Consider the following 12,224-nt stretch of genomic DNA (forward strand, 5'->3'; position numbering starts at 1 on the left):
TTTTCCAATTGTGACATTTTAATTTTTCCTGGTGGCTGAAGTTATTGGTCAATTGATTTACCTTGGACAACAAATGTTGGGTCAGGGGAGAGTGGTTGCTCAGGACCTTTAAAAAGGCAAAAAAAGATAGGTGGATTCTCATATCTGCTTCCACACTCAATGGGCTATGATGTCACATGTCATGTAGCCTCTGGAAGGCCCCACTCTACTCTTGAGGGAGAATGAGAGTGAAAAAGGCAAGTAACATCTTAGTATTATTGGACAAATAGTTGTGACCTCATGGGCCCATCAAGGTGTGTCAGGGACCCCCAGGGGTCTGCAGACCAACTTTTGAGAATCACTGGCTTAGGATATATACGTATAGATATAAACATGTAGATAATGCCACTGCACTTGATCAACATTTTTTTAAACAAATTAATCAATCGAATGCTGGCCTTGATTGCATCAGGTAAAAGGGCTTCTACTCTACTTAAGTACTAGGCACTGAATGAAGTTCTTGAAATATATTCTCTCCCTTAATCTTCCCAATGACCCTATATGGTAAGTAATATTATCATTTCCTTTTTTTCTGATGAGGAATCTAAACCACAAGAAGTTAATTAACTTGCTCATGGTCTCTACTGAAAGAGAGACAACCAAGGGGCTGTAAGAACCGCGGGATAGACTAGAAACCTCAAGCAAAACTGGACGGGGGAAGCTGAAGTTGGGAGTCTCAAGGAACCAACACTGCAGACATTAGTAATTAAGTGTGCCTACAGGTCATGTGCCTTCTTCCTAGTAGTAGTAGTAATAATAGTAGTAGTTGTAGTAATAATAATAAAACACCATTTTTTGTTAGCCTATTGTGTACTGTGCACTGGCAGACATGCATTTTCCTCATAAGATTCCAATGAAGGAGGGATTTTTATTCACCTTACAGAAATCAAGAAACAGAGGCTCAGAGAGTTTAAATAAATGTTTGAAGTTTATATCGACAGGAAATTTCAGAACTGAGATTCAAATCCAGATTGATCTATCTCTGTGGTTTTAATCACTATGCTATATTGCCTCCTCTAAAACAAGTGCTTAGATCTGATTAACTATTGTTTGTGCCCAGCCCCAGATTCTAGAGAGATGTAGCCCTGTTTTTTGACCACTGGGTTTGGATGGTGGTCAGGTAATTCCATTAAAATCAAGTCCATTGTAGGCCTGACTCAAAAAGGCTACATATTGTAGCCTTTCATTTGCTTTCATTTTCTTATTATTCCATTTTTATGTCATTCTGGAAAAGGGAAAACTACAAGGACGGAATTTATATCCATGGTTTCCAGGGACTGAGGACAGGGAGATGGTTGACTGCAAAGGAGCATACAGGAACTTTAGGGGGTGATGGAAATATTTTATTTCTTGATTGTGGTGGCCATTACATGGCTGTATTCATTTGTCAAAACTCATTGTACTGTATACTTTAAAAAAAGGTGATTTTTTTAATATCCCAAAAATGTATATGTTATATTCCAATAAATCTGACTTTTAAAAAAGTCATCTAATTTTTAAAAGTTTTTACTGATGTAACTAATATACTTTACAATTCCCCCTTTTAAAGTATACAATTCAGTGGTTTTTAATGTTTTTATGAGTTTGTGTAACCATCACCACTATCTAATTACAGAGCATTTTCACCCCCAAAAGAAACCCCATACCTGTTAGCAATCACTCCCCTTTTCCCTCTCCTCTAAGGCCCTGGAAATCACCAATCTACTTTCTGTCTATGGGTTTGCCTGTTCTGGACTTCTCATATAAACAAAGTGATATAATAAAATGCCTTTGGTGTCTAGTTTTATTACTTAGCATACTGTTTTCAGGGTTCATCCATGTTGTAGCTTGTATCAATGCTTCATTCTTATGATATTCCTTTGTGTCGATATACCATATTTTGTTTATCCATTCATCAGTTGATGGACATTTGGGTTGTTTCCACTTTTTGCCTCTTAAGAATCATGCTGCTATGAGCATTTGTGTACAAGTTTTTGGATGATCATATGTTTTTAGTGCTTTTGGGTATATATGTTGAAGTGGAACTGCTGGGTCATATGGTAACTCTATGTTTAACTTGTGGAGAAACTGCCAGGCCATTTTCTGCAATGGCTGCACCATTTTACATTCCCACTGGCAATGTATGAGGGTTCCAATTCTCCACATCCTTGCCAACACTTGGTATTGTCATCCTAGTGGGTGTAAAGTGGTATCTCAATATGGTTTTGATTTGCATTTCCCTTATGATGTTGAGCATCCTTTCATTTACTTATTGACCATTTGCCCATCTTCTTTGGAGAAATGTCTATACCGATTTTTTGCCCATCTTTGAATTGAGTTATTTACCTTTTTATTATTGACTTGTAAAAGTTCTTTATACATTCTATATTCTACACCATTATCGGATATACAATTTGCAAACATTCTCTCCCATTATTTGGGATAGTGTTCTTTGACACACAAAAGTGTTTAATTTTGTTGAAGTCCAATTTATCTATTTTTTCTTTGGTTGCTTGTGCTTTTGGTGTCATATCTAAGAATCACTTGCTAAATCTGTATAGAAACTTCTATATTTTTTTCTAAGAGCCTTACAATTTTGGCTTTTACATTTAAGTCTTTGATCCATATGAAGTTAATTGTCGTGTATGTTGAGAGGTAGGGATCCATCTTCATTCTTTGGCATGTGTGGCCATTATAGTTTACATGAAGACCCTTCTAGAAGTGACATTCATGCTTTTTTTTTTTTTTTTTTTGTAGCCTGACATCTTTCTTCAGGGAACTAGGAAGAGAAAGGGTAGCTTTCTAATCAGGGCTAGAAATATTTTTCACAACTTTTCAGGCTGGCCTTTTAATATGGCCAAAAGTCAGTCTCTTTATAGTTAACTAGGAAGAGATTTTATGTGTTCTGTCACCAGTAACAGAAAAAACAAGGGGGGGTGGATTTCATATTTTATCATTATCTAATGCCATAATAATGCTGCATGATAAACCACCTGTGCCAGTTTGGATGTATTATGTCCCCCAAAACTCCATGTTCTTTGATGCAATCTTGTAGGGCAGACATATTAGTGTTGATTAGGTTGGAACCTATTGATTGAGTGTTTCCACGGAGATGTGACTCAATCAACTGTGGGCAAGACCTTTGATTGGATAATTTGCATGGAGGTGTTACCCCACCCATTCAGGGTGGGTCTGAATTAAATCACTGGAGCCATATAAAATTGCTGACAAACAAAAAGAACTTAGAGCAACTGAGAGTGACATTTTGGAGAGAAGCTGCAGCTGAGAGACACATTTTGAAGACAGCTGTTGGAAGCTGACACTGACATTTTGGAAAAAGCCATTTTAAATCAGAACTCTGGAGCAGATGCCAGCCACATGCCTTCCCAGATAACAGAGGTTTTCCAGATGCCATTGGCCATCCTTCAGTGAAGATACCCAATTGTTGATGCCTTACCTTGGACATTTTATGGCCTTCAGACTGTAACTGTGTAACCAAATAAATCCCCTTTATAAAAGCCAACCCATTTCTGGTATTTTGCATAACAGCAGCATTAGCAAACTGGAATACTATCCAAAACTCAATGAAATACAATAATAAGCATTATTTCTTACACATCTGCAAGGTTCAACAGATCTCGGCAGGTTCTGCTTGGTTTGGCTGGGCTCGCTCATGCCTCAGTTTCTCAGCTGGTTCACTCATGAATCTGCCAGCTGGCTCTGCTCCATGTGTCTCTCCTTCTCCTCCTGGATCCAGCAGGCTAACCTGGCTATGTCTTTCTGATGGTGCTGGCAAAGTACAAGAGTAAGCAAGTCTAATTAGGCTTCTGATTGTGTCACCCTCACTGACATCCTATTGGCCTGAAGCAAGCCTTGTGGTTGAGTCAGAGTCAGAGTAGGAGGGAAGTGCAGAGTTACATGGCAAGGAACGTGGATACAGGGAGGGAACTAGAGATTTATTGCAAGCTATCATGCATATAAACAGATGTAGGTCAAATAACATTAGGTCTAAAATGTGTATTGGACATTTTTTTTCTCTCCAAGCACCCTCTTTCATTTTGAAATATGTACTTCTTTTAGGAAATAGTCCTTCCTGTACTTCAACTATATGGTTCAAATGGGAGGTAACTTCTTATAACCCGCACTAGGTTAATAATTGGCTAGGACTGGAAAACTGACCTAGGCCAGATCAATTACGAACCTTCTCTGGGATTTATCAGCTTGGAACCATCTAAATCCACTGGATAGTAATGGGGTTGAAGCTAAACATGTGAGCCTCGGAACTGCTGGAGACCATGTTGCAGGTGCAGACGCCCATTTGAGAAAATGAAGCAAAGGCAAGAGACAGAAGATGAGAGATTGAGGATGTCCAGGCAGCATTCAAGTCCCTGGCTGCAGTGCCATGTACCACAGCACCAGCCAAATCCCTTCCCATTCACAGCTTGGTCACATAAATCAATAAATTCAACTTTTTGTCCACGGTAGTTCAACTTTGGGTTTCTACCACTTGCAATTAAAAAAAATGTTAACTAATAAAATTGATTAAACAGGACCACAACCTGGGCCACTGTGGCCAGAGAGCACATTAAATGTTATCACACAGCAAATGTCATGGTATCCATATTTCTGGCCAATGGGGAATCAATCCATTTGCAGCTTGGATCCCAATCAGGAAGTAACTCTTTCTGTCAGACATGTTTGGCACTATTCTCCCCACTTCTACAGTATAGCATATATAGAGAGCACAGACTGAAGCAGAGGACATGGGAACAGAAGAGAGCTCTGGGGTTGGTGAAAGAGCAATGAGGCTAAGCCCTTAGAGGGAAGCAACTGTGCAGTCACAGTCCAGCAGGTAACTAGCATTTTTCCTGGAACTTCTGTTTAGTTAAGGATCTGTGATGAAAAGGAACAGAGAATCATTCAAGTGACCTCAACTGGGTCCAGGGAGATAAGTCACATAGTGTGGAACACAGCCAGCCTGTTCAGCAGGATCTGAGGGTAAGAAGTTTCCCTTAGAAGTGGGTGTGAGAAAGGGAGGAAGCAGGTGATGAGCCGAAGCCCAATCTCTATCGAAAGCCATTGATAAAGACCGACCTTAAGGGTAGCTAGTATGATTTGCTTAAAACAGCAACAACAACAACAACAACAAAACTAGGCACTAATTATTCTTTGGTAAGCAGATGGAAGTTGACATCAGATTTCTCTGTAGATGCTAATTACCTTGCAGCCATCCCTGCCTACATTATTGAATGGAACAGTGCAGAGAGTTCTCATTATGAAGTGTAGGTTCAGCCACTCTCTACTGATGCTTTTTTATGCTTTTGTCATCTTCATAAAGACCGAAGCCTTCTAGCTGGGGAACCCTACAGTCTACCTCATGCTTCAGGCTGGAGAATGGTGTGTTTTGGATTTTTCTATTAGGGAAAAGTTTCTCATCTAAACCTTCACTTAGACCTTCTATAGAAGTATATCACACAAGCCATATCTGTCTGAGAGCAAAGGTGGGGATAAGAGAAATTGAGAGGTAATTGGGAGAGATACCTCTGTGTCTTATTGAGCACCTATGTGCTAATTACTTTTCTAGAAGATGCAGAAAAATAGTATCTGGTACTATGAGGTCCATCTCAAGACTATCCCAGGCCTGGGTCCATTTGCTTTAGGAAATTCCATCCCATATCATGTCAAAACGCACCACCACTGACAACAAAAAATGCATCCATATCCTACTTTAAGCATAATTTTGTGATAAATATGAAAAGACTTTTCTATTTCTGTTATTAGAATTATTTGGCCTACAAGTGACTCACATGATTTACAATTCTATGATTTCTCAATAATAATCATGAAAACTCAGGAATTCTTCCAAAACAAAAGTCCCTAATCTACAGATTGTTTTAAAATATGATACATGAATACAAAAATTTATCAGTTACTGAGATTGACATATTCCTTCTGCAGGCATATAAAATATAGGATTTTTTCATTTTTTCTTTCTTTCTTTTTTTTTTTTTTTTTGTAGGTGAGAGTCAACATGTTTTCCAGTCTCAAACATTTTTGAATGTCCTCGAAGAAAACTCCTTGGACTCCAACTACTGTGTCCTCATGGCCACTGGATAAAATGGCCCTGCTTTCTCTCTATTTAGGAGTAAAGACACTTACTGAGTAAATACAAATTAGGATCCAATTATAGACAGGGAAAGAAAAGGAATTCAGTGTAGCAAACAGGTTTTAGAGAACAATTTTTTCTTTGAATATAAATTCAATGAGTTAACTTTCTTGGGAGTCGGTGGTATAGGAAACACCTCAACAGGACACATACTGATGATACACACACAGTTCACACATCAGAACTGGGACTGACTGTGGCCTCTGTCTCAGTTGAGTTCCCCAGGAAGGAGACTGATGGGAAGATTTGCATGCAGGAGATTTACTGAGGACTGTGGCTAAGATGAACACCTGTGTAAAGATAGATGATAAAGACTGGCACTGTATAACGTGGCAAAAACTGGAGTGGCCAATGACTGTTACTAAATATACAAATATAAAAATGTTTTTGCATGTGGGAAAGCAAATGAATGTCAACCATGTAGAAATTTGAAAAAGGGATGGTATTCAGGAAAAAACATAATCAAAGCAAACTGGAGTCTATGGTCAACAGTAACATTGTAATATACCTCCATTAAATGTAACAAAGGCAATACGCCAATGCTAAATGTATATGAGAAGGGGATATAGGGGAGTAATATGGGATTCTTGGTAGTGGTGTTATTTGCTGTCCTTAGTAGTATATTGTATTTTATGACATGTTATTTTTCTTTTTATCATTTTTTCTTATTGCTAAAAAAAAAAAAACAGTTTTTCTTGTAGTAATCAGTATGTCCAAATGCTGATTGTGGTGATGAATGTACAACTTTATGGTGATGCCATGGACAACTGATTGTACACTGTGGATAAATGTATGGTATGTGAATATAACTCTATAAAATTGTAGGAAAATATATATATAGGAGTAAAAGTGTTGGAGAAAACATGGTGAGAGGGATGATGCCTCACTAATATGGACTAACTACAATGTGTAAACTCAGAATTGAATCTTAGAACATAGCCTAACGTGGACACAATAATTGTAATAGCCCCTAGATTGTAAGCTCTTACAGCAGTTAACTCTATCCCTGAATTGTAAGGCCTATCTCTAAACTTTAAGATGCTGATCCCCTAGCGTATGTTGTCACAAACGTTGGGACTGGCAGTTTGATGTGCTGAGCCCTCAAGCATGGGACTTGCCCTTATGAAGCTCATTACCACAAAGGAAAGTCTAAAGTTGTATGTAATAGTGTCTAAGAGTCTCCCCCTGAGTACCTCTTTGTTGCTCAGATGTGGCCCTCTCTCTCTCTAACTGAGCCATCTCGACAGGTGAACTCGCTGCCCTCCCCACTACGTGGGACCCAACTCCCAGGGGTGTAAATCTCCCTGGCAACGCAGAGTATGACTCCTGGGGATGAATGTGGACCCGGCATCGTGGGACTGAGAGTATCTTCTTGACCAAAAGGGGGATGCAAAATGAGACGAAACAGTTTCAGTGGCTGAGAGATTCCAAATGGAGTCGAGAGGTCACTCTGGTGGACATTCTTATGCACTATATAGATAACACCTCTTTGGCTTTAATGTATTGGAATAGCTAGAAGTAAATACTTGAAACTACCAAACTCCAACCCAGCAGTCTGGACTCCTGAAGACAATTATATAATAATGTAGATTACAAGGGGTGACAGTGTGATTGTGAAGTCCTTGTGGATCACACCCCCTTTATCTAGTGTATGGATGAGTGGAGGAATGGGGATAAAAACTAAAGGACAAATGGGGTGGGATGGGGGGATGATTTGGGTGTTTTTTTCACTTTTATTTTTTATTCTTGTTCTGGTTCTTTCTGATGTAAGGAAAATGTTCAGAGATAGACTGTGGTGATGAACGCATAACTATGTTATCATACTGTGGACAGTGGATTGTATATCATGGATGATTGTATGGTGTGTGAATGTATTTCAATAAAACTGAATTTAATAAAAAAAAAAAAAAAGATGAACACCTGTGGAGGAGCAGAGGCTACAGGACTGAGCAGAGGGAGAACTTGAATTGCTACAGAGAAGCTCTCCAGCTGGGTGGCCCTTTAGAGATATTCCCATTTGAGGCAAGGAGGACCAGGCCTTTCTATCAACACTGACTAATTATTAGATATGGGGGGGGGGGGGCTTCTGCTAAGAAGGGGATATGGCCTTGGGAGATGTAGCTCTCTTCAGCCAAGAGCCAAACCTGCAGAGAGACTCAACTGTATACTGCCAGCCACCAACACTCCTGGAAAATGAGGTAATGAGTACTTCAGCCCTTGGTGGGGTGGGGACAGGGTTGGGCAGCACATCACAGCATCCACTACACACTCTTAACCAATACTTCTCAAAGTTTAGCATGCATATTAATCACCTGTACATCTTGTTAAAATGCAGATTACGATTCAGTAGGTCTGGAATTGTCCCCAAGATTCCAGCTTGTCTAACAAACTCCCAGGTGATGTTGATACTGCTGGTCCATGGACCACACTTTGATCCCCTCACTTAGCATTACTTTGCACTGATATTCTCAACTGAGAGCCATCAGAGTGCATAGATCATGGGACATATCCCACCGTCACTAGGTGAAGCATTTCTGAGCCATGAGATTCCTCACAGCAGTCTTAACATCCTTGTTCCTTAAGCTGTAGATAATGGGGTTCAGCATGGGTGTCAGAAGTCCATAGAAGAGGGAAATGAGCTTGTCTGAAAGGTCCTGTTTGTCTGTCCCCAGTGGGTCCTTAGACTTGGGCTTCCCATACATGAAGAGGATGGTCCCATAGAAGATGATCACCACAGTGAGGTGGGCAGAGCAGGTGGAGAAGGCCTTTCGCCTCCCCTCAGCTGAAGGTATCTTTACGATGGTGCTGATTATGAGGATGTAGGAGACAAAGATGAACAGTACTGGGACCCCTAGGAAGATCACATTAGCCACCCCCATGCTGATCACATTGAGGGAGATGTCAGCACAAGCCAACTTCAGGACAGCAAGAATCTCACAGATGAAGTGGTTGATGATGTTGTCCCCACAAAAGGGCAATTGTACTGCAAGAGAGATCTGCACCAAGGAGTTGGTTCCACCAGCCACCCAGGAGCCAGTGGCCATGGGCACGTAGGCAGCCTTGCTCATGACCATGGGGTATCTCAGGGGGTTGCAGATGGCCACGTAGCGATCAAAGGCCATCATGCCCAGGAGCACACACTCTGTGGCTCCCATGGCAAAGGAGAGGAACATCTGCCCAGCACAGGCTGAGAATGAAATAGTTTTCCTGGGAGTCAGGAAACCATCCAAGACTAGGGGGACTGAGGAAGTTGTGTAGCAAATGTCCAGGAAGGCAAGATTCCCCAGGAAGAAGTACATGGGTGTGTGCAGGCGGGAGTCGAGGATGGTCACCAGGATGAGGAGCCCGTTGCCCAGCAGGATCACCAGGTACATCAGCAGGATGAGCACAAAGAACATTTTCTCTAGCTTTGGATGGGCAGAGAGTCCCAGCAAGACAAACTTTGTCACAGCAGTATGGTTAGATGCTTCCATTCCAAACTATCTCTTTCGTTCCTAAGAATACAGAAGGCAGAAAATACATAATGGTTTTTTGATGTTTTGTTGGGCCAATACATCAGGATCGTAATACTCCCTAGAATTATAAATAAACTTACCCTCTGGGATTCAACAAGTAAAACCAATTTATCTAAAATCCAGACTGTGTGCCAGTCAGAGGCATGAAGAGCAGACCTTGGAAATCTAACAAAACATAGTAAAATGAAAAACATTTCTGTCTAGTCAGTGATAATTAATATACCTAAAGCAAAGTTGTGTATCTATATATGCTATATGTCTCCAGTCCTTTCAAGGAAAATAGGGGCCTCTGAGTAACTCTATCTGTCTCTGCCACACAATTGGGGACCTCTGGCTATCACAGATCAGTGACCTTGTCCGTCAAGGTCACGTGGCCCATTCCTTTGGAATTTTATATTTATATATATATAAATATATAATATATAATATAAATATATAATATATATATTATAATTATAATTTGACTCCCCATGCAAAAGTCCTATAGGGACAGAATGTGCTGGCCTGAAAACATGAAGTTTCTGATCTCCTTAACTTTATTCCTTACTTGGTGTCTGGTTTATACTTCAGTCTTTTGTGAGTTTAATTAGTGTGAATCAGTTCATCGATCTTGACTCACTTCTCTGCAAAACCTGACCAAATTGAATTTCTGGAGCCCATAGCATGGAGTCCCCACTGAAGTCTCCAAAAATCTGATCTGGAGACCATGACTCGTGTGTTTCCTGAGTGAAACCACACCTGAGCTGCCTCGTTCTTTGCTGCCCTGGAAATTGGCTGAAGGATAAAAATCTTTCCCGATTGTTGGAGCCCACTAACAATTCACATACCCAACCTGGGTTGGGTGGGGCCTTGGGTCACAACCACATCAACTTCTATGAGAAATGCCATCCAATACTATCTGGATTCTTTGAAGACATGTAAATTTACTCACCCTCCCAGAATATCCAAAGCCATACTGTTGGTCAGTTCTGATTTTACTGACAAAGAGATTCAGAACATCAGATATCATCAGGCCCTGACTCAGGATACCCAAAATGGAATGGAACTGGCTCTCTACTAGTTACCTGAGTGCTGGTTAAAAATATGGATTTCAGGGTGTCTTGGGAGTCTGTTTTCGTGCATGTGTTTGTTTTAAATAAATGTTCTCCATGTACTTCTGATGTGCTCCAGGCTTGGAAATCATTCAATCATTTTTTTAATGCAATTTTACTGAGACACATTCATACACCATACAATCCATCCAAAGTATACAATCAATGGCTCACAGTATCATCATACAGCTGTGCATTCATTACCACAATCAATTTTAGAACATTTTCATTACTCCAAAATAAAGAAAAAAATAAAAATAAAAAAGAACACCCAAAACATCCTATATCTCTTATTCCCCCCCACACACATTATTTATATTTAGTTTTGCCTTTATTTTTTTACTCATCTGCCCATACGCTGGATAAAGGGAGTGTCAGTCACAAGGTTTTCACAATCACATGGTCACATGATAAAAGCTGTCTAGTTATACAATCATTGTCAAGAATCAAGTCTACTAGAATACAGATCAACAGATTCGGGTATTTTCTTCTAGCTATTTTAATACACTAGAAACTAAAAAAGAGTATCTATATAATGCATAAGAATAACCTCCAGAATGACCTCTTGATTCTATTTGAAATCTCTCAGCCACTGAAACTTTATTTTGTTTCATTTCTTTTCCCTTTTCTGGTTGAGAGGTCTTTCTCAATCCCATGATGCCAGGTCCAGGCTCATCCCTTGGAGTCCTGTCCCTCATTGCCAGGGAGTCTTACACCCCAGGGAATCATGTCCCATGTAGGAGGGAAGGTAGTGAGTTCATTTGCAGAGTTGGCTGAGAGAGAGAGGCCACATTTGAGCAACAAAAGAGGTTCTCTGGGGCTGACTTTCTTATAATTGTAAGTCAGCCTAGCTTCTCCTTTGCAGGAATAAGTTTGATAAGGGTAAGCCCCAAGATCAAGGGTTTGACTTATTAAATTGGGAGTCCCTAATGCTTGTGAGAATATCAGAAATTCCTCAGGTGGGAAGTTAAATATTTCTACATTTTTCCCCAGTCCCTCAAGGAGATGTTCAAAGTACCTTATTTTCTGCCCCAAATACTCTGAGATGTATTGGGGTATTACATTAACCTGTACAGACTAACATAATCTCATTCCCTATCCCATGCAATTATGTTGTTTAAATAAACTGATCATAAAGTTTAAATTAGATAGTTTGCTACAGAAAATATAAATTATGTACCAAATAAACATCTCTTAAATGACAGTTAACTCACGAATAAATGTGACTGCTATAAGAGCTTACAATCTGGGAACCCTTACAATAAGTTAAACCTTATTGAACATTCTGTACTCCTGCATCACATTGACCTATTTTGACTGGTCTCTGTTAAAAGGTTGAGAAACCGAGGCAAGAAAGAGTTTGTGAATTGCACATGGCCCAGAAGAAGGGACGCTTTTTCCTAATTGTCTTGCCCAGAGAATTGCAATCTCCAC

The 12,224-nt window shown here is 40.0% G+C and overlaps 1 protein-coding gene across 1 annotated transcript; it reads right to left on the reverse strand.

Moving 5' to 3' along the window:
• Positions 1-8,703: 8,703 nt before the first annotated feature.
• Positions 8,704-9,657, reverse strand: LOC119504959 (olfactory receptor 13C7-like). Its single transcript, XM_037797598.1, has one exon. It carries the CDS (start codon positions 9,655-9,657, stop codon positions 8,704-8,706), a length of 954 nt encoding a protein of 317 aa, XP_037653526.1.
• Between the last annotated feature and the right edge of the window lie 2,567 nt (positions 9,658-12,224).

This window comes from Choloepus didactylus, chromosome 10 (assembly GCF_015220235.1).
Source record: "Choloepus didactylus isolate mChoDid1 chromosome 10, mChoDid1.pri, whole genome shotgun sequence".
NCBI classification, from domain to species: domain Eukaryota; kingdom Metazoa; phylum Chordata; class Mammalia; order Pilosa; family Megalonychidae; genus Choloepus; species Choloepus didactylus.

What these genes read in the sequence shown, in the direction of transcription:
- LOC119504959 (XM_037797598.1), bottom strand. Translation starts at nt 9,657, where the DNA reads ATGGAAGCATCTAACCATACTGCTGTGACAAAGTTTGTCTTGCTGGGA.